This window comes from Corvus kubaryi, unplaced genomic scaffold (genome assembly GCF_017639235.1).
Source record: "Corvus kubaryi isolate FWS band 111438036 unplaced genomic scaffold, C.kubaryi_AGA036_p1.0 65113, whole genome shotgun sequence".
Taxonomy (NCBI): domain Eukaryota; kingdom Metazoa; phylum Chordata; class Aves; order Passeriformes; family Corvidae; genus Corvus; species Corvus kubaryi.
In genome coordinates, this window is record NW_024581776.1 from 1 (window position 1) to 18919 (window position 18919).

The 18919-nt window shown below is 38.9% G+C and overlaps 1 protein-coding gene across 5 annotated transcripts; it reads left to right on the forward strand.

Moving 5' to 3' along the window:
- LOC121673032 (transmembrane protein 196) lies at positions 1-18707 on the forward strand. Of its 5 annotated transcripts, none has more exons than XM_042046052.1 (5): positions 1-312; positions 12206-12262; positions 14077-14331; positions 16224-16297; positions 18595-18707. In XM_042046052.1, the coding sequence occupies exons 1-5, from the start codon at positions 166-168 to the stop codon at positions 18599-18601; spliced, it is 540 nt and encodes a 179-aa protein (XP_041901986.1). In that variant the 5' UTR covers positions 1-165; the 3' UTR covers positions 18602-18707. The 5 variants fall into 5 exon arrangements, with proteins under 5 accessions (XP_041901986.1, XP_041901987.1, XP_041901983.1 ...); XM_042046049.1 differs by having other exon boundaries at positions 7-330; XM_042046050.1 differs by having other exon boundaries at positions 7-324.
- The last annotated feature ends 212 nt before the right edge of the window (positions 18708-18919 follow it).

Below are 18919 nucleotides of genomic sequence, written 5' to 3' on the forward strand. Positions count from 1 at the left end.
CGCCGTCCCTCGGCAGCGCCCGCCGGCCGCGGATGCGCCGCTCCGCCCCGGCTGCCGGCGAAGGAAGAAAAGTTTGGGGGCGACTTAGGGCCGCGGGAGCGCCGGAGGAGGAGGAGGATGCGCGGTTTCCCCGGCTGATCGGGAAGGAAGGATGACCGAGGGAGGATGTGCACCAGCAGCCAGATCATCGGGAGCCTCCTGGTGCTCTCCGTGCTGGAGATAGGGTTAGGGGTGTCCAGCGTGGCCGTGGGGGCGGTCAGTTTCAGCCTGGTCCTCACAGAGCATAAACCTCAGCTGGGAGACTCTTCTCCGGTATGGAGCGGGGTGTGTGTACGTTAGCCATTTCACTCTCTCTTTAACTCTTTATGGTGATGATCAGACCGTGCGAAGGCATCCCCTCTTCCCTTCCCTTCCCTTCCCTCCCGCGAGTGCATGTTGCGCCGATGTCGCCGGGTCCATTTCCGATGTGCTTGGGGTACGGTCTGCAGAGTCGTGGGGAGAGGGGGAGGCACGGCGGGGACAGATGTATGTGTGTGTTGGGCGGGGGGAGACCCCTTCTTTCTCGCTCCTTTCCGTTTTTCAGTCTTGCTGTGAACAATTGAACTTTCTCTGAGCCCCTTGTCACACTCGGCAAAGCCCGATGCTTCGCGTGGAACCCGGGCCATAGCTTACAGTCTCTAAATTGACTGTGAGTTTTGCTTTTTAAAAAGAACAACCCTGTCCGTGATGAGGAGACTGTCAAAAGGTGCTTTAAATTAATGTCAGGGATATACCAGCTGAGTCCTGAGCTTTTGGAGGAAAAATAGAGGCATTGGGAAGGAAAAGGAGAATGATGTTCTCATGATCTGGGCACCCTGAGCTTCTTGTAAAATGAACAAAAAAATTAAAACCAAATAATGGGTTAATAGAAGTAGCACGTTCATATCACAGAGCATTTCTTACTTCTCAAAAATGTTTCTTATTTTTCCAGTTTGAGATATGCATGTTTCTAGGAAGATTTTTCCTCCAAATGGTTGTTTATGTTTATGAAACAAAGAATAGGAAATACAGAGTTTTCAGTCTAAACATGAGTGGGCATTTTTGAAGTCCAAAGCTGGTTTTGGCCAGCTTGTATTACAGCAGTATTTCTAATAGGATTGTTTGCTTTGTTTCAGATAATATGATAAATGCAAAACACTCTTGGTTATTCACCAGCATAACCTCCTCTAATTTATAGATTCATCCAGCCAAAGTGCTTCATGTAATATTCGCACTGTCAATAATTATTAATTATTGACAACAGTGATAAATATTTTTGGCAGTATATAAACACACATATAATTCTGCACTGCAGAATAGGTAGGCAAGAAATGAAAGTGAAGACCAGCTCAGACAGGTAATATTACCAGGCCAACAGGTAATGATATTATCAAAATCACTTCAAAAAGGGAGGTTTCTGATCATGGTTGATGAAGAAAAAAATTACTTTAAACCATGTGTCTATCTGAAGATTTAATGGCAAAGGGCAATTTCCTGGGTTTCACTGAAGTCAAAGAGCTTTGATCAGTCAGTGAGATCAGTATTTTATGCAGTGATTGTATTTTGTGACAATGCTATCACAGCTGATATCATTTCATGACGATGCACATTTCCTGCATAACTGCCTCATTCATTTTTATGCTTTCTGTTACCCCAGAGTTTGTACTAGGCATAGATTAAGATTCTGTTATATTAGATGTTGGCTTCCAAGGACCTTATAATCGTAGTAAGAGACAGATACCGTATAAAAGGGGGTAAGCGAGTATGAAGAAACAACAAACCAAAACTGAGTGGTATAACAGGTGGTTGTATTAACACACCAGCAGTCTGGCTGCTTTCAAGCTGTTCATAGATAGAGTTTTAGAGAGGAATAAGACAGAGGACAATGAAGGGATTTTGCAGATGTTTATAGGAAATTATTCTCATATGTGAGTGCAGAGGCATGGAAGGTAACCCAAAGGGACTTGTTTGCAAATGTAAAAAGTGGGCAAAGGATGCCCACAACCAGAGTCAGCAGAGGCTGGCATCAAGTGCTGGGAACTGAGCAAAAAACTGCAAGTTGAATAGGCAGAGAGAGGCCTCAAAGAAAATGCAAAGTGGAAGCAAGAAGCTTATGCTTCATGTAGCAGAGGAAATGAGAAATCAAAGTGACGTGCAGAGTGGGGTGACACGTTTCTAAACGCTGACTTACTTTTCCTTGGACTGAAGATATGTTGTCTAAATTGTCACCATTATACCACTCTCTTTGTACTACTCCAGCAGGTAAAACTGCTAGGTTGCATTCTTCTGACTAAGGGACCAGCAGGTGAGGCAGGCCAAGAAAGAAGCCAGAGATTTACTGTTCTCCAGGGATGCTTAGGGCCATGGGTAACTAGTTTCAAATTTAAACACCTGGACAAAGATTTATTTGGACAATCCTCAGGACTGTCCTGCTTCAGAAGTGGCATAAGCCGTCTTTCTGCTCACTGAATCTTACACTGAGCTCGTGTTGCCTCTATTAAAGGATTTGTCTTGCATAAAATATGTTATTTTTTTCCAATTCACACTCTTGAGTCAGGGTTTTCCTTTGAGAAGTGAACACTAAGGAAAAGAAGGGGACATTAAAGGAAAAACTAATTCTTTGACATGTTAAGATACAAAACACTTAAGTTGAACAGCACCAGTCCTCCTGTTGCAATTTACTTGGAAATACACAGAAAACCTTTGACCCTGTTCTATCCTTTTATGTGGGTGGAACTCAGCAGAGACTGAAGTTCATAAGGAAGTAGATGAAGATAGCATCACCATGGAAACCTTAACCTGAATTCCTAAAATTTGGGCATCTTAAAAATCCTGCACATTCTATCTTCTATGCTTGCCTCCCTATGATGCTTTGCATTTGACAAACATTAGCTTTTCTATTAAAAGAGGTTTTCTTATTGTTCACTGCCTCCATTCAGACAGATGATTTACTAACATACCTAGTTTTAACCATGTGGATTCCATCCACAGGGTTATGGACACAAGTGAAGTTAAGCATGGGCTGAAGTACCCTGATCATTGCATGCCATGCATTATGTATAAGCAAGCCAGGGAAAGTAGAGTGCACCAGAATGAAGAAATCGAAAGCCTAGGCAATGTCTGTATCAAAAAATGCATAAAAATGGGGAAAAAAAGTTTCAAATCTGTTGTTCTCATTGGAGTTGAATTGGATTAAGGTAGTACAAATTGTTTAAAAAGTAGCCAAAAGAAAACAACTGAAGGTGTAACCGTCTTCTCAAATTATCTGGAGCATGTGGAGACAACTAACCAGTTTACATCATCACCAATCTGTTCTTTTTAAAATAGGCCATGGCTGTTAAATTGCAAAAAAATCCCAAAACCAAAATCAAACCCACAATAAAAACAGTCCCAAATACTCTAAAGTGCACACGTTGTTGATTTCTGAATTTTCTTTCTGTTTGTTACGTTTGTTTTGGGATAAACTATTCTACAGGCTATAATCAGTGTCTCCCAGATTTCCTTGTTTCCCAGAACGGAGGGATATTTCTGAAATCCACCATTCCAGTTCAGTTATATGACATACTATAGAAATAATTCAACCAATGAGAATGCTGAACCACTAACAATAACATAGTAAGAATGACAGCATCCATAGCAGAGGCTTTTGCACAAACAAAAAAAAAAAAAATCAGTTGGTAGTCAACCAAAAAGTATTCACAGATATTTTTTTTAATGGTCACATACTTCCCCATCTATATTTAGAGCATAGTGGTTTCATCACCATCACTATGAGTAGTGAATAGATGTTCACACACACACATACGTGTGTATGGGTCTAATCCTCATTTATTTTGCAGTGGTGAATAAATCCTTGTTGTAAATGAGTCTCCCTCACAGAGAGAGAGAATGAGAGACAAAACCCACATCTTTAGACAAATATGTCATCTATCTTCATATGCAGGAGAGATACCTGATGATTCACTTATGGCTATACCCCTCAAGAGTAATCATTTTCTCCCTTATAAAGGCAAATATCTGAATTTACTTGAGAGATATGCACTTTCTGTATGGTGGTCTGTTTGCTTGTCTGTAGATAGAGGCAGAATTATTGTTTCCATGATTTGGGATCTTATCACAGTGGAAGTCTGCTTGCTCATTAAAAATCTGCATTTGGCTACAGAAATTTGTTCCTAGTTGGCACTTGAAATATTTGATTTAAATTACTTTAATTTTTTATCCAAAATTTGAAGGAAAAGAACAAATGTCAGTCTGTATGGACTTTCTCAGAGCAAGAAAACCTTTTTATACTGTTAAATCAATGTTGGTGGCCTGAAATTTTAAACCACTAAATTTTGCATCTAGATTTTACTGTTGCCAAGTTTCCTTTGGAAAGAACAGTCAAACTATTTTTTTTTTTTCAAAACAGCACTAAAAAAATCACATTATTGTTTAGCATGCAGACAAAATGCAGATGTGATCCTACTTTATTTTAACATATGCATTGCATTTTCATCAAACTGACCGTATTTCTGTCTGGCTCTCACTCATGATGAAATTAATCACAGGACTTTCAGTGAGCTCAGTGGAAGCTGGAAAGAGTTCTGTACCTATAGATGGGGAAGGACATGCCAAGGGTGGAAGCTCCTTGCCTTGCATGGAGCCAGGACAATTCACTGAATTGAGCTAAAGTCTTTCAGTAGGTTTTCTTTGTCATTCAGAGACTCCAGAGGCACAAACCAACCTGGAAGATGGTCCATCTAGTTCCTGGGTTGTATTTAGAGGTTCTGTTGAATAGAGACTGACTTAAGCATATGCTTAAATGTTTTACTACAATAAGACTTTAGTTCACCTGCAGGGAATAATCTTTCATTTATTACTTTTTTGAGATGTAACCAGTCACACTCGAAACCAAATACTTGGTAGAAAACAAACAGAAAGCACTATTCTTATTTGTTATTCTGATAGTCTCTAAACAAACAAAAAGTAAATATTATTATTTTGTGCTGAGAATTTAAGTGTTTTTAGAGATGGGTGGAGGTTTTTCGAATCATGGACATTAGGTAAACTTTCAGATTCAGATTTAGAAACACACTTCTAAATTTCCTTGATTGTTTCTAAAAACCAATTCCCATTTTTAAAGCGTCTCTGCAGGTCTGTAACAAGACGAGTGGAAACACTAATCACAGGGACTGGGATGGAGTTTTAACTGCTGGCATATGGCTTGAATCAGTGGGAAGTGTAGCAGCACCTGATCTGATAAGACCCAATAGCACACTGCCAGACAAGGTATTGGCTCAGATTAGACATGCTTTAACACCATGCCTCAGTTATAACAGAGCCTCCCCTCTCAGCATGACAGATTTGGTGGAACACAAGGTTGGGTTGTAGAAATGCTGTTGCTTCTTGTTCTGTGTCTGGATGACTTTCTGCCAGCTAGACATTCCTGTCCCCACAACCACTTGCATGGGACGTCATTAGAAGTTTCCATCCCCCTTTTGCAAAGATTATTGTGTTTCTCTGTGGAGGTAATGGGCAAACCTAGTACCTAAGCTTGATTTTCTGGCCTGTTGTAATTTTTATTTAGTTTGATGTCTTTGTTTTCATGAGTAGATTCTGTGCCCTTTATGCCTGCGCTAAGAAAATTTAATCCTTGTTCTGAAATACTGCTTAGGAGAAGGATTACAATTAGAGATATCTCTTCTGCTTAGTTCATCCATTAGGGATTTCAGCTTTTTTCTCACTTGGATGGAGTTGAAACAACATTATTAAATAGAATCTTTCTTTCTTTACATTATTAAATTCAAATTCCTGATTTTTCTCCTGGAAGTCACATGGTTATGCAGCTTTAGTGTAAAACACAGATTTTTCTAGTTTACTACCTGACAAGGGTAGATAAAAGGGAACCTGTTAATTCTGTCTTGATGGTTTAGTCTTCCAAGTAGAGTGTCACTTGAATAGGTATGATACATTGAATAGATATGATGCATTTTCACTGTGTTATATTCCATTTTGGAATACCTTCCCTTCCTCTGTTTCATGAGATACATATGGATGACCCGGAATGGTGGAGGACTTTCCATAGAGTGTATACAGTTTAGCTGTCTTTTTTGTCATGAACAATGACTAGGGATCAAGGTGTCCTTATATTCAACAGGTTTTCTCTACTATTTTGTTCACCCTGTGTCCAGGAAATTTTTCTATGTGCCATTTTCATTTTTTCAAGGGAATTACACTCACCATTGCTTTTGCCTTTTCAAAACATAAGACAGAAAGGTTTCTTAGCTTCAAGATATAAAATAAAAATAGCTCCTTTTCTTCTGCATGGTGGAAAGAAACAAATCTTTGGCTTCCTGCAGATTAACTAAAACTGAATCTTTTTTTCAGACTACCAGGGAGAAAGTACCCATTTTCCAGAAGAAAGTGAAAGAAGCCAAGTCTTTTGTTACAGAAAATATGAAATAGGGATGGATCCAAACCACAGAACTTGAATATAAATTGAGATTTTGGCCTTCGTACCAAAATTTATGGGGTTTTTGATCTGAGGTTTTGTTTCAAGGCAATATTCAATATAAAGTAAATTAAAGCAGTCTCAAAATAAACATTCCACTTTTCTGGGAGGTCTTTGGGGTTTTTGTTCAAAGTTCAACAGACAAAAGGAGAGGTTTTCCAATATGCATATAGAACATTAGCAGGTACCGCTGCAGTGTGAATGGCAAAACCTCCACAGACAAACAGACACTACTACATCACCTTGCAATCACACTGGTGCTGTCAGAGCGACTCTGACTTTGGTGGGTCCATGGTGAATCATTGCTGAAAGTGGGATTGAGGCACTTGGTTTCTAAGTAGCTTTTGTGCTTTTGTAGTATCTTTCTTTGGATTTTTTACCATTCACCCAAGAGGGGTTATGCCCCTGTCTATTACTTGATGATACAGTCTCATAAACTCATAGAATCACAGAATCATACAGTAAGGGTTGGAAGGGACTTTAAAGATCATCTAGTTTCAACTGTTTCTGCCATAGGCAGGGACACCTCCTACTAGACCTGGTTGCTTAAGGCTTGGAAGGGACCTTAAAGATCATCTAGTCCCAACTGTCCCTGCTATAGGCAGGGATCCCTCCTACTACTAGACCTGGTTGCTTAAGGCCTTGTATAACCTGGCCTTGAACATTGCGATGGTTGGGTCATCCAAAGCCTCTCTGGGCAACCTGTTCCAGTGCCTCATCACCCTCGCAGTAATGAATCTCTTCCTAACATCTAGTCTAAATTTCCCCTCTTCCAGTTACCTCATTACTCCTTGTCCTATAACTACAGTTCCTGATGAAGTCTCCCAGATACTGCAAGGTTGCTATGAGGTCTCCATGCAAACCCAATGATCCTTGTGGGTCCCTTCCAACTCAGAATATTCTGTCAATCTGTGAATCTCTGAACCTTCTCTTCTTCAGGCAGAACAGCCCAAACTTGCTCTGCCTGCCTTCTTAGGGGAGGTGCTCCTGCCCTCTTAACAACTTTTTGGCCCTGCTCTGGACTTGTGCCAACAGTTTCTATACATGACTTCTCTGCTAGTCTTGACACAAAGCATCATGTATGTATAGGAGGTGTGAATAAGTCTGCAACCAAAAGTAACCCTATAATCAATAGGGACTGAGTGTAATTGTTGATCTTGTAGGTTTTTAAGTGAATCTTTGGGTCTTTTAACATTTTATTTTTTTTTTTTTCTTATGAATCATAATTAAAATGGAAGCCCAACTATGAGACATCTGTTTAAAAAAGTTCCAGCTGAAATTCCCTCTCTGGCTTCCAGGGCATTTTGTAGGGCTTATTAGCTTAGCTTATCCTTACTGAAATGTTTTAGCCTTATTCTCTGCATGAGCTGTGAACACTTCAACAACTGACCATTCTTTACAAGGAGCTTATCTTCAGTAATATATTCCTTTTCCACTCCTGATTTACTGTGTTCTCAGTAGAAGTCTCTTTGTCTAACCTACCTCAAGACTGACATGGTTAGAAAATATAACTGTATTTAAAGAGTCCATGAGATTGGTTAGAAAAAATTGGTAAGGATAATCAATGATCAAGTAGAAAGGAGCAAGTCCTCACCATGACAGCATTAGTTAGTCAAGGGTAAACTGTAGTCCAGAGTAGCTCAACATTTACAAACCAAGTTTTACTGTTCTGACATATTGACATGAAGTCTTTCAGGATAGCCAAGAACAGAGAGAGTGTCAAGACAACAGAGCCTCTGATGGCTGTATTCCAGTTGGCAGTACTATAAAATAGAAGATTCTAAGTTAAAGACACTTTCAATCTCATTTTTACTGCATCCTTTTTCTGGTACAAAGAGCTAGTGTAGCTTTTCCCATCCAGTTTTCACTACTGCTGATCACAACACTGAGACATCAAAAATTCTACAGGAAATTCCTATAGCACCACCAAAAAAAGAAAAAAATCGTCTCTATGCTATCAAAAAGCAGAGAACAGAGTTAACCACATAATGTCCCACTGAAATCTAGAAGTCTCCACATTGAGAAGCTTAGCTAAAGAAACTACATGAGCAGTGTTCCTGAGCCACAAGTATTACTAATACTCGCTTCATACAGCAGGTTTCCACTGTTTCCAGTGAATCAGCCTTAGAAGAAAGTGGTAAACTTGGTTCATAATATTCAAAGCTTTGCATGAGGTATAATTGCCTGACCCTGTGGCTCAAAGTCATCCATTGGTTTTAATTGCAAAATGCTTGCTGACATAAATAAATAACTATACTGGGTTTTGGGCAAGCCTTTTCTCTATTAATGCAATACATTGTCATATAAAAAAACCCTCAACCTACATAACATTAATCCTTTGCTACTGCCCGAATGCTTTTCTTCCAAGGTTTTTAACATATTCAGGCACTTGAGTGCATTCGGTTTCACAACTTGTTTATCTCATAGCCATACAGATTATAAAACTTCAGCATGACCTCAAGATTAAACAGAAGAATGTGGAGGAAGCATGAATATCCAATTCCTCTGAGTCAGAATACAAAGAACTCTTTTAGTTCTTTAACTATGGAATATGTTATTCCTTGCCTATATGTATAAATACTGTAGATGTAAAGAGAGACAATACATACAGAGTATACATGTCACAATACAATATTATCATAAAATCATAGAATTTTTCAAGTTGGAAGGGACGCATAAAGATTGCCAAGTCCAACTCCATGCTCCTTGCCGGACTACCTAACACTAAACCTTACGACTAAGAGCAGCATCCACGAGTGCTCCTTGACCTCTGACAGACTTGGTGCCATGATCCCTTTCCTGGGGAGCCCATTCCAGTGACTGACCACCCTATCAGCAAAGAACCTCTTTCTGATGAAACTTCACTCCATTTCCTTGTGCCCTATCATTGATCATCAAAGAGAGGAGATCAGCACCTCTCCCTCCACTGCCTCCCTTGAGGACTGTAGACTGTGTGGAGGTCACCCCTCAGCCTTCTCTTCTTCAAGCAGAACAAACCAAGTGACCTCAGCTGCTCCTTGTAAGTCTTGCCCTTGAGGCCTTTCACCATCTTGGTCATCCTCCTCTGGACAAATTCCAATAGTTTCATGCTTTTCTTATACTGAGGCCTCCAACCCAGCACACAGGGTTGCATGTGGGTTGCATCATCATGGGGCTGCACCAGAGCAGAATAGAGCAGGACAATCACTTCCCTCGACCAGCTGGTGATGCTGTTCTTGATGTACCCCACGACATGGCTGGCCTTTTTTGCTGCTAGGGTACTGTTGATTCACATTCAGCTTGGCATCAAGCCAGACCCCAGATCACTTTCCATATGGCTGCTTTCCAATGTCTTGATCCCCAATACTTATGTATAACCAGGATTATGCTGTCCTACGTGCAGAATACGGCACTTGCTCTTGTTAAATTTCATGTGGTTGGTGATTGCCCAGCTCTCAGGTCTATTCACATCTCTCTGTAAGGCCTCTCTACACTTAACAGAGCCCACAATATCTCCTAGTATAGTATATCCTAATGGATATCATTAGCAAACTTAATGTGCATTTAACTACTGCATCCAGATCTTTACTCCAGGTAGTCAGATACTTTAAATGGAATAGTCACCCCTTGTTTTGAGAAGGTGGTACCTTAGGGCTCATAGATTAGCTTCATTGACTCAAACTGGAGCAGAATTAAAGCATTCCTGAAAAAATGGGTGACCTCTTTCATACTCTTTCAGCTTTGAAGGTAAATTATCAAACCCACAGTTTTTTAAACTAGTTAACAAGTTAAAACTATCTATGATGGTATCTTCCAACACTAATTAATTTTTCTATATACAAAAATTTCCTTTCAATCCTATTCAATCACTACAGAGAGAAAATATATTATTAATCCAGTTTATCAAGTCTGACTGAATAGAACTTAATTACAAAGATGTCTTCAACAAATTTCATTTGCGGTTTCTGCATTTTGAGGAATACAAAACACTACATGTGAAAATCTGAAGCATGCCTTCAGTTGAAGGCAATCTGCAATGGCAGGACTGGGAATGAAACCCCAAAACTTCACAGAAAGTCTGAGTGAACACTTATAAAGCAGAGGTGATGAGCTGAAATCTTCTTTGTGTGTGGGAAAGGTGCAGAGGGAGCATTGCCCCTGGTGATTTGTTTTGTTTTATTGTTATTTCAGTCAGTGGGTTCTAGTAGCAATTACCAGTTGTGTGTTCTGGTATGTCCTGAGCCATTCAGCACCATGGTCTACATGACCCAGCCCTCTCCATAATCAGAGCAGTATTAAATTCACATCCCATGCTTAGTGTGAAGGTAAATAATATACAAAATTTATCCACATTCATTATGGGAACTGATTTCATGGGTCTAACTCAGAGTAGAAGGATACCTCAAGGTTTATATTTATACACATGAACTGCTTTAGTTAGAGGGAGATAAACTATGAGTTAAAGCAACTCCTCAACTGAAATAGTGAAGTTCCAAAGTTTTAGAGTGTGAATAACAAGTACCTGCAATATATTACACAGACCCTGAATGCTGTATAGAAACTCTCAGTTTTTTCGTTTGTTTGGGTTTTTTTAATTTCTTCTGTAACAGCCAGGTCTGTTTTGTGATTTAATTCCAAATCAGGGTCAAGCAGAGCCTTTTGCTAGAAATACCATCTCAAAGGAAAAAGGATGTGGAAAAATCCAGTTTTAAAACTATAAAATTACTTCCCAATAGGGATGTAGGGTTTGTTTTATTGAAATAAATAGCACAGATTTCTTAACAAAGGAGTTTATGAGGTATCAAGGAAATCTTTTGACAGTATTGCTAACACCTGGAGAAGGACTTATTGCTTTCATACAACTACTGTAGTTCCTACCATGACTGCTTCCTTGGGGACTATTCATTGTTTTCCTCGTTAAACTTTTCTGTAGGAGGAAAAAGACATCAGAGGACATCACTGGTCTTTGACAGAGGTCACTATTAAGCATTACCATCTATTTTTATCAGCTGGTAGGCGTTTTTGTCCGGTTTTGTTAATTAATTTTTGCCTGATGCTTGATGCTGCAATTGGCAGATCAGTTTGTGTGATGGAATGACTTAAAAAAAAGTATAGATACCTTCACGCTATCTCTTGCAAATTCATCTATCAAGAGTTTGAAACAGATCTTTCTGCATGCCCAGAGTAGGCACACCAACAGATGTACTCGTATTTACACCTGCACCCACAGACATGACTGAATTACATTCTTGCCCAGAGTTCCACTGTCCTGAAGAAAAAGATCCATATGTAATTCTTCAGTGGCTCAGATGGTAGGATCAGGGCATTAAGTCCCTATGTTATGCTTAGAAGTAGATGATTTGGATCACTGACTAGTACCTTGCTAAACTTTTCTGAGAGAAAAACAGTAAAAAGGCATTTTTATCCTTGCAACACGGGGGATTTTTTTCCACCTTGTTTACCTAAGCAGCTTAAAATTCGGATTTTCTTTCTTTTCTCATGAGTTATCATGGTCACTCTGACTTCTCATTCCAGTTTCTTATCAGATAAGAGTGTTTATGGTTGAGTTATAACCTCCTGAAACATAAGGTTTGTGGCAAAAATGCTGACAAATGTAACCATTGCCTAAACTGTGGTCACCACCACGGCAACACAGTGGGATTTGAACTTCATACCTTAAATGATGAAGTAATTGTTTGTTTTTTTTGTTTTTTGCAGTTCTTGCTTTGTGGCATATGTGGAATATTGTGCGCCAAAAAAAAATCTGGACTTGTTGTAAGTTTTTCCACTGCATCTATAACATAAAGTATTTGAAAGGCTTATTTATCTAATTTGAACTCTTTACTGGGGGCTTTCTGTATCCAAGTGTTTTTGATAAACAATTAGAAAAATTGCGAGTCAGCAATCCAGAAAAAGAAATCAGCACTTTGGAATAATCATAAAAACAAGGCAGTTCTGAAATGGCCCAAGAAGGTCATGCTATTTAAGCCATACATCCCTATTTATCCGTGTCTGGATAAACTTTGATGGGAAACCACTTCACATAGATTTATGCCAAGTCAATAAATGCTTCTCAGTAATGTCACTGGAATGTATCTTCTCTCCTTCAAAAACACAACACTGGGCTGCCATCTCAATAAGGCTGCTGACCAAGTTTGTTTCTAGATATCATAGCTGTTAAGTGTTTTAATAAGTTTGTTTGGCAATCTGAAACACATGTAAGTAAGTTTTAAAATGATGGAAGATGTCTCTTTGGATACAGTCATTTTCTGACTGTAGAAAAATGGTGTTATTACTCAACAAGTCACAGCAGAACTTTGCGTTAAAGACATGATCCTATTGTAAGTGATAATGCTAGCCCTAATTTGCCGTCAGCTTGATTATTCTGCCACATACAGATGGAAGTCACATAAAACCAGTATAAGTGTGATGGGAACCAAGAGTTCTCTCTGATTACTTTTTAATATCAATGAGTTTTTCTAAACCCTGTTAAAATGACAGTTCCATTTCTTACAATGTGTACCATAACCAGTTTCTAAAAGCCATCTGTTCCGGAGGTCTCATGGAATAGTCACTTGCCAGTGGACTGCAATATACATCCTCAGTGCAACATTCCTGATGAAATTCTCATCCCAGTTGTGTACAGAAGTAGTCTGTAAGACTCTATAAGTTTTTGCCACCAGAGTAGATAAGTACATATACAAGGCTGTATCGAGAAACATCAAAAGCCCATCTAGATCATCATCTGACAGGGCAGCAGTATCAAGGGAAGTGAATAAGACAATCATTTAGTACTGTCCCCATAATAAGGTCTTTTGCTTCTGAGTCATTTGTGATTAAAGCAACATCCTGAACCAGCATAACATCTTTGCAGTTAAAAGCAATAGGAGGTCCTTAAATATTTCTCATTGATTTCAGCCTGTTTCACAGCCTTCTAAAATTCCCAGGAACATTTTAGTCAAGTTAAAATCAAGCAAACCAACCAACCATATAGTCACCTAACTGACCTTCTGCAAAGCAGCATCACAGATTTCTTTGTTGTTTCTTTTGCTTCTTTGACCAGCACATTCACCTTGAACACTTTCAAAAACCCCGCAAAAGCTGCAGAAAACCTCCAATCTGCTGTCTGACTGAATAAATTATAATTGAGCAGGAGGCAGAGTCAGATGGCACACAAAGCAAGAGAGATTCACTACAAATACATGAGGCATTCACTCCTGAGGCAGGAGTGATAAACTGCACAATAGAAAATTACGACACATTCTGTCATGTTACTGTTCTGCATGAACAGCTGGAAATCACATTTGTGTCCTAGCAGTCCTTCCATTGAATAGGTTTTAGCTTTACCTACTCATTTTACCCAACTTGTCCTTACATGCAACATCAATCTTAACTCTTGTATACCAGAAGGTAATGTATTCCCTGGGAGCAATGTGGGAGATAAGAGAGTTAAATAAGTGTCTGTGCAGTGTTTTGCAGTCAATGATGCTATCAAAGAATTGAACAATGGTTAGTCTCATATTTTATAAGCATGAATCCATCTCTGAAAAATATCACTGTGACATAACCTCTCTTGTCTCTCCTGACAGATGATACTTTTTTCTGCCTGTTGCATCTGTGGACTAATAGGAGGAATCCTAAATTTTCAATTTCTTCGTGCTCTGACAAAGAAGTCATCTGCTCTCTATTCTTTGCATCTTGCCTCCATGTCTCTTGCATGCATTGGAATTGGTGGTTGCACCCTTTCTTCATGGCTCACTTGTCGGCTAGCCAGCTATGAACAAAGGCGAATGTTCTCAGAAAGGGAACATTCATTGCATCACTCCCATGAAATGGCAGAAAAAGTGAGTTGTGTGTCCTCCCTTATTTGTTCTGCTTCTCCTGAAATGTTACTGTATGTGTTAACGTTTACAATTGGCAAGAGATGTGTTCAGTTTTCAGTTTCATATGAGAAAGAGCTTCTGGAAAATGAAATGCTGCCATTCTGTGTAAGCTTTATTATGTTGCATTATATGGAGCTATTTTTAGGTACTGTATATTTGCAGTACATCCATTTCAATGAAGTACATCCATTTTCAACATAATTCCATTGTATAGCTATTCAGGGGCTTAGCTGCTAAATATAGCACCTCATAAATAATTGGAAGCCTTATTAATATGGATTATCATGTATTTTACTGTGAAAAAAAGCACAGAAAGCTTTCTGTAACCACATCATTGCATGCTTCCAGGATTTAATCAATTTCTTCCTCTCCCAAGTACTCAGCATATAAATTTGGTTATTTAAACAGAAAAGCCACAGTTCACAAACCTAGATGATTTAACCTAAGCATCTAAGGGCATATTTAGACACCTAAATGAAACTGGTCTCATTTGCAGCAGCACTGAGCATTTACTTCCGTTCTGTATTAACAGGAAGCCTACCAAGGTGTGTAGGAACATATTTAGGTGCTTGAAACTGAAGATCCCAAAACTGAGCACATAGGATCAAAACAATTGATTGAATGGAATTCTTGAGATTACTTCCTTGACTTAACCATCTGAATAATATTTGAGGAGTTAAGTGTTCGCTGTAACCCTGTGCTTTGCATTTGGACTCAGTATCTATCCAATGCCTTTCATTTGAGAAATGAGCAGAAAAAAGAACAGAAGTCAAGTGGACTGTCCACCTAAACCTTCACATGCAAGTTTTCATGACTGTTAAGTTCAAGAGTCTGTTGTCTACTGAAACCTCTGAAGAGCAGAGCAAGGATTAATTTGCTCAGACTGTAGAATTGTTTTCAGATTCCATGACAAAATATGATATAGCAGTTAAAATGACTCGTCACTATTCTTTGGTTTCTTAACTGAGATGAGACTCCAAGTAGAAAAATACACTGAATTAATCTTAGATGTTTGAAACATGTTTTAAAAAGAGGATGTTTGAAACATTTTAAAAAGATGATGATTTAAACATGTTTTAAAAAGTTCAATAGTAGAGGTTACAACAGCAACATAAAGCAGGGTGATAAAATCAACAGAAGAGATACATTTCTCCATCTCATTTTAAAATGAAGAAGAATTCTGATGAGCTATTAGGCAAGTATGATGGTCTTGCTGATGGAAGGCTAGGTCTTGGCTTTCAGAGAGATTCTTGCCTCAACAAGGACAAAGATGGGAGAAAAGAAGAGAGGGAAAGGAAGAAGAAATGGCTTGGAAAGAAAAACCTTTCAAAATAAAAAAAAACCTGCCAACCCAATCAGTTTGGGGTGAAGATGACCATGTGTAGCAGTAGTTCATTGCCTACCTTCCTGGCCTGTTGACCTACTGAGCTTTTTGACACTGAGCAGCAAGGACTGCCAGGTGTCCACGTATCTTGGGCTATGATGCATGTGCAGAGCTACCCTATTGCACACGCTCAGTGGATGTGGGATGTGCCCCACCGATGGCAGACTTCCCACGTGTCTGCTGTAGGGTCAAGTATCCACGTACACTTGGCCTCACTCGGGACTTCTTAGACCCATAGAGTGCCTGCTGATGGCAGGGCTGAGTACACTAGCTCACAGCATGCCCCTAAAAATAATGAAGTCTACTTAAAACTTATATTAAATTAGACCCTAATTTAGAAAATAGCTTGAAAGTGTTTTATATATAAGACTATATTGTATATTTATACTGATATACAGTAATATAGACATGTACTGCATGTGCATTTGTTTGTGCTATATTTATTGTATAATTGTTATATTTATATTAGAGATTGAGGGGTATTGAAATAACCGACCTGCCCAGCTGTCCGGTGATTCCCCCGACACCAGAGTTACCTCCAAGGTACGCTGAACACTAGGGAGCTACCATGTTGTTATGTCACTTCAGGAAGGGCCACCTCTACGAGGAAGTCATAGTTTCAGCTAATCAAAGTTGGCTGATGCTGTGATGTCACTCTGAGGCAGGAATGGTGCTTCCAGGTAGTGACATAACTCTACGTGGTGAATGCTGCAATCTGGAAGTAAGTTGAGTATTTAAAATAATCACCCTAGTTATAGGCATCCAAATACTCTTATTTGGATGTAGCCACCATTGATTCACTCTGCTTCTAATCTCTGTGCTCCTTCATTCCTTGAATTCAGCAACTTTTTTTTTTAATTATTTTTTTAAAATAGAAATATTGGGGAAAATAAATGGGTTTTGATATATTTCTGAAATTATGATGATATTTTAATAGCTGATGTCTGCGGATGATTCAAGTGATGAAGCTGACAAAAGGAAACTCATGAGTAGCCTTCTGACAGATCATTACTATCAAAATATGGTTGACTGATAGCTGCTATTAAATGGCTTTGGTATTCTTGGTCCCTTTCCCAGCTGACATGTATCTTCAGTGTAGATCCAAAAAAGGCTTTAGGCACCCACAAATAAGGATATTACAGTGCCTTGTTTCAGAACAGACAACCCCAAACTGGGATCCGTAGTCCAGTGTTAGGCATGCATGTTCCTCTTCAATCTGTAAGAAGAATTAAGGCATAATACCAAAACATCCAACACCATCATCTACAAATGGAGACCTGGGTGGTAGAAAATACTCAAAATTAGTTTCACGCCTGATTTTCTCTGAAGCTTATGCTTGATTCAGGAGTATTAATTGGCAAGGCTACTTGGTTTGATGACCCTAAGCTTACACTGTAGAGAAGAATATAACGTCCCTTCTTTCAAAAACTGTGGAGGGAATGATTAAGTCCTTGATTTACTTTAGAATGTAGCTGGGAACACCTGAGAAAGGAGGCATCAGTGCTTTTTAACTTTATGTTACTCTGAGTTCTGGTCTCTGCTTGCCAAATATTGTGGATTAAAATAAGAGAGAGACAGAGTAAGACTAGTAATAAAGACCAGGTTGTATAATTTTCTTCTCTTTACCATGAATCTCAGCTACTATGCTATGGAGTCGGGCTCTTTCTTTCTGTCTTTTTCTCTCTCTCTCTGTCTAGCCCAATGAATCTTGCTTCACTTTTTTTACAGAAGCTTCTGCAGGAAGGGAGACAAACAAATCCCTTTTATTCCACATTTTCTCCAAGTGTACCTAGGAGGAAGAAGAGATGAATTTAATCTTTCCATGCAGAGAAGAGCCTCTGGTCATCATGCAACTATTTTAGAACTAGTCCAACACTGGCACCTCCACCTCATCTACCAGAATTTTAGAAATACCCCAAGCTGCATTTTTACCTGTACCCATTCCTCTTGCCATAGCTGAATGTTCTCTTGTCATTGGACATAAGCAGCAGATCACTTATTTCTGCATCCAGATTCAATTAGGTATGACACAGGCCTGGGACTGCTCAGAATAAGTTAGTTCTGACCATAAACTCAGTGTGGCTTTGCAGCCTTGAAGATCAGGGAACTGTTTAATTAATGTAGCCATGTCTATGCTTAGACAGCTGCTAAGGGGGTATTGTTTGGATTTCAATTTGAGAATTAGAAAATCTATCTCCGAACAAATCTTGGTTTAGGTGCTTTATGATTCTGACTCATGAGCCGGTCAGCTTACTCTGGGGTGACTCACCTGCCACTGGAGAAGCAATCCCCAAACTGCTAAAAAGTGTAGACTGGCATATTAAGGGAAAACTAAAATCAGTCCCATCCCAAGGGAAAACAAACAGTTAAAAACCTTAGATCCTGTTTGGATGTAGATCTACTTCCCAAATGTCTATTTCAGCAAGCATTGAATGGCATCTGTTTGTAGCATGTCAGCACAGATAGAGGTTTGAATGGCAACAGAGACTTCACCATTTCGTTCTTTTGTAGATCAGCACACAAGCTTGAGTTGATGCGATTCAAAGGACAACATCACAAACTTGTACAGATGCCATCAATGCTGTATGTGTGGTCTGAGTGTAATGTCCAACTCAATCACTATCAATGAGTCTATCAGCTTTCAAATGTACTTAATTTATGTAGGAAGAAATCTAATTTTTTTTTATCATGAGATTTATTAAGCTAAATAAAAATGTAAAGTGTTTCTGAATGTTTGAAATTCAGAGTTTGTTCAAATTTCATCACAACCTTAGATAACTGAATTTTGAACACCTTACAGTAATTCTAATTTTAATTAATGTTTTCTATTCTTGTTCTAGGAAATGACAGACAACCTAAGCAATGGTGGCCCACATCTGATTTATAATGGAGGTGTATATTAAGAAATTTTTAAAAGTTCCATGGAAGGAAGTGGTTTTAGAATTTTCTTCAGGAAAAAAAATAGACTCCAAGAAATTAAAAAATGAAACTATCTTAGCTTTTATGGCTCAAATGTCACAACTGCAGACCAGCACAGTTGCAATTCCCTTTTAGAACCATGTTCAAAATTTGTCTCCTAAACATTTTGCGGATATACAATATTTATTCACTTCCTGGCTACTCTCAGTTTTTTGTCTGAATAATCTTTCTGAATTGTGATAGTAT

Bases quoted from the DNA above. Each gene is read 5' to 3' on its own strand.
- LOC121673032 (XM_042046049.1), top strand. From the start codon at position 166: ATGTGCACCAGCAGCCAGATCATCGGGAGCCTCCTGGTGCTCTCCGTG. The intron at 331-12,205 runs GTACGTTAGCCA...TGTTTTTTGCAG, and splicing joins CGGTATGGAGCGGGGTGTGT to TTCTTGCTTTGTGGCATATG. The intron at 14,332-16,223 runs GTGAGTTGTGTG...TATTTATATTAG, and splicing joins CCCATGAAATGGCAGAAAAA to AGATTGAGGGGTATTGAAAT.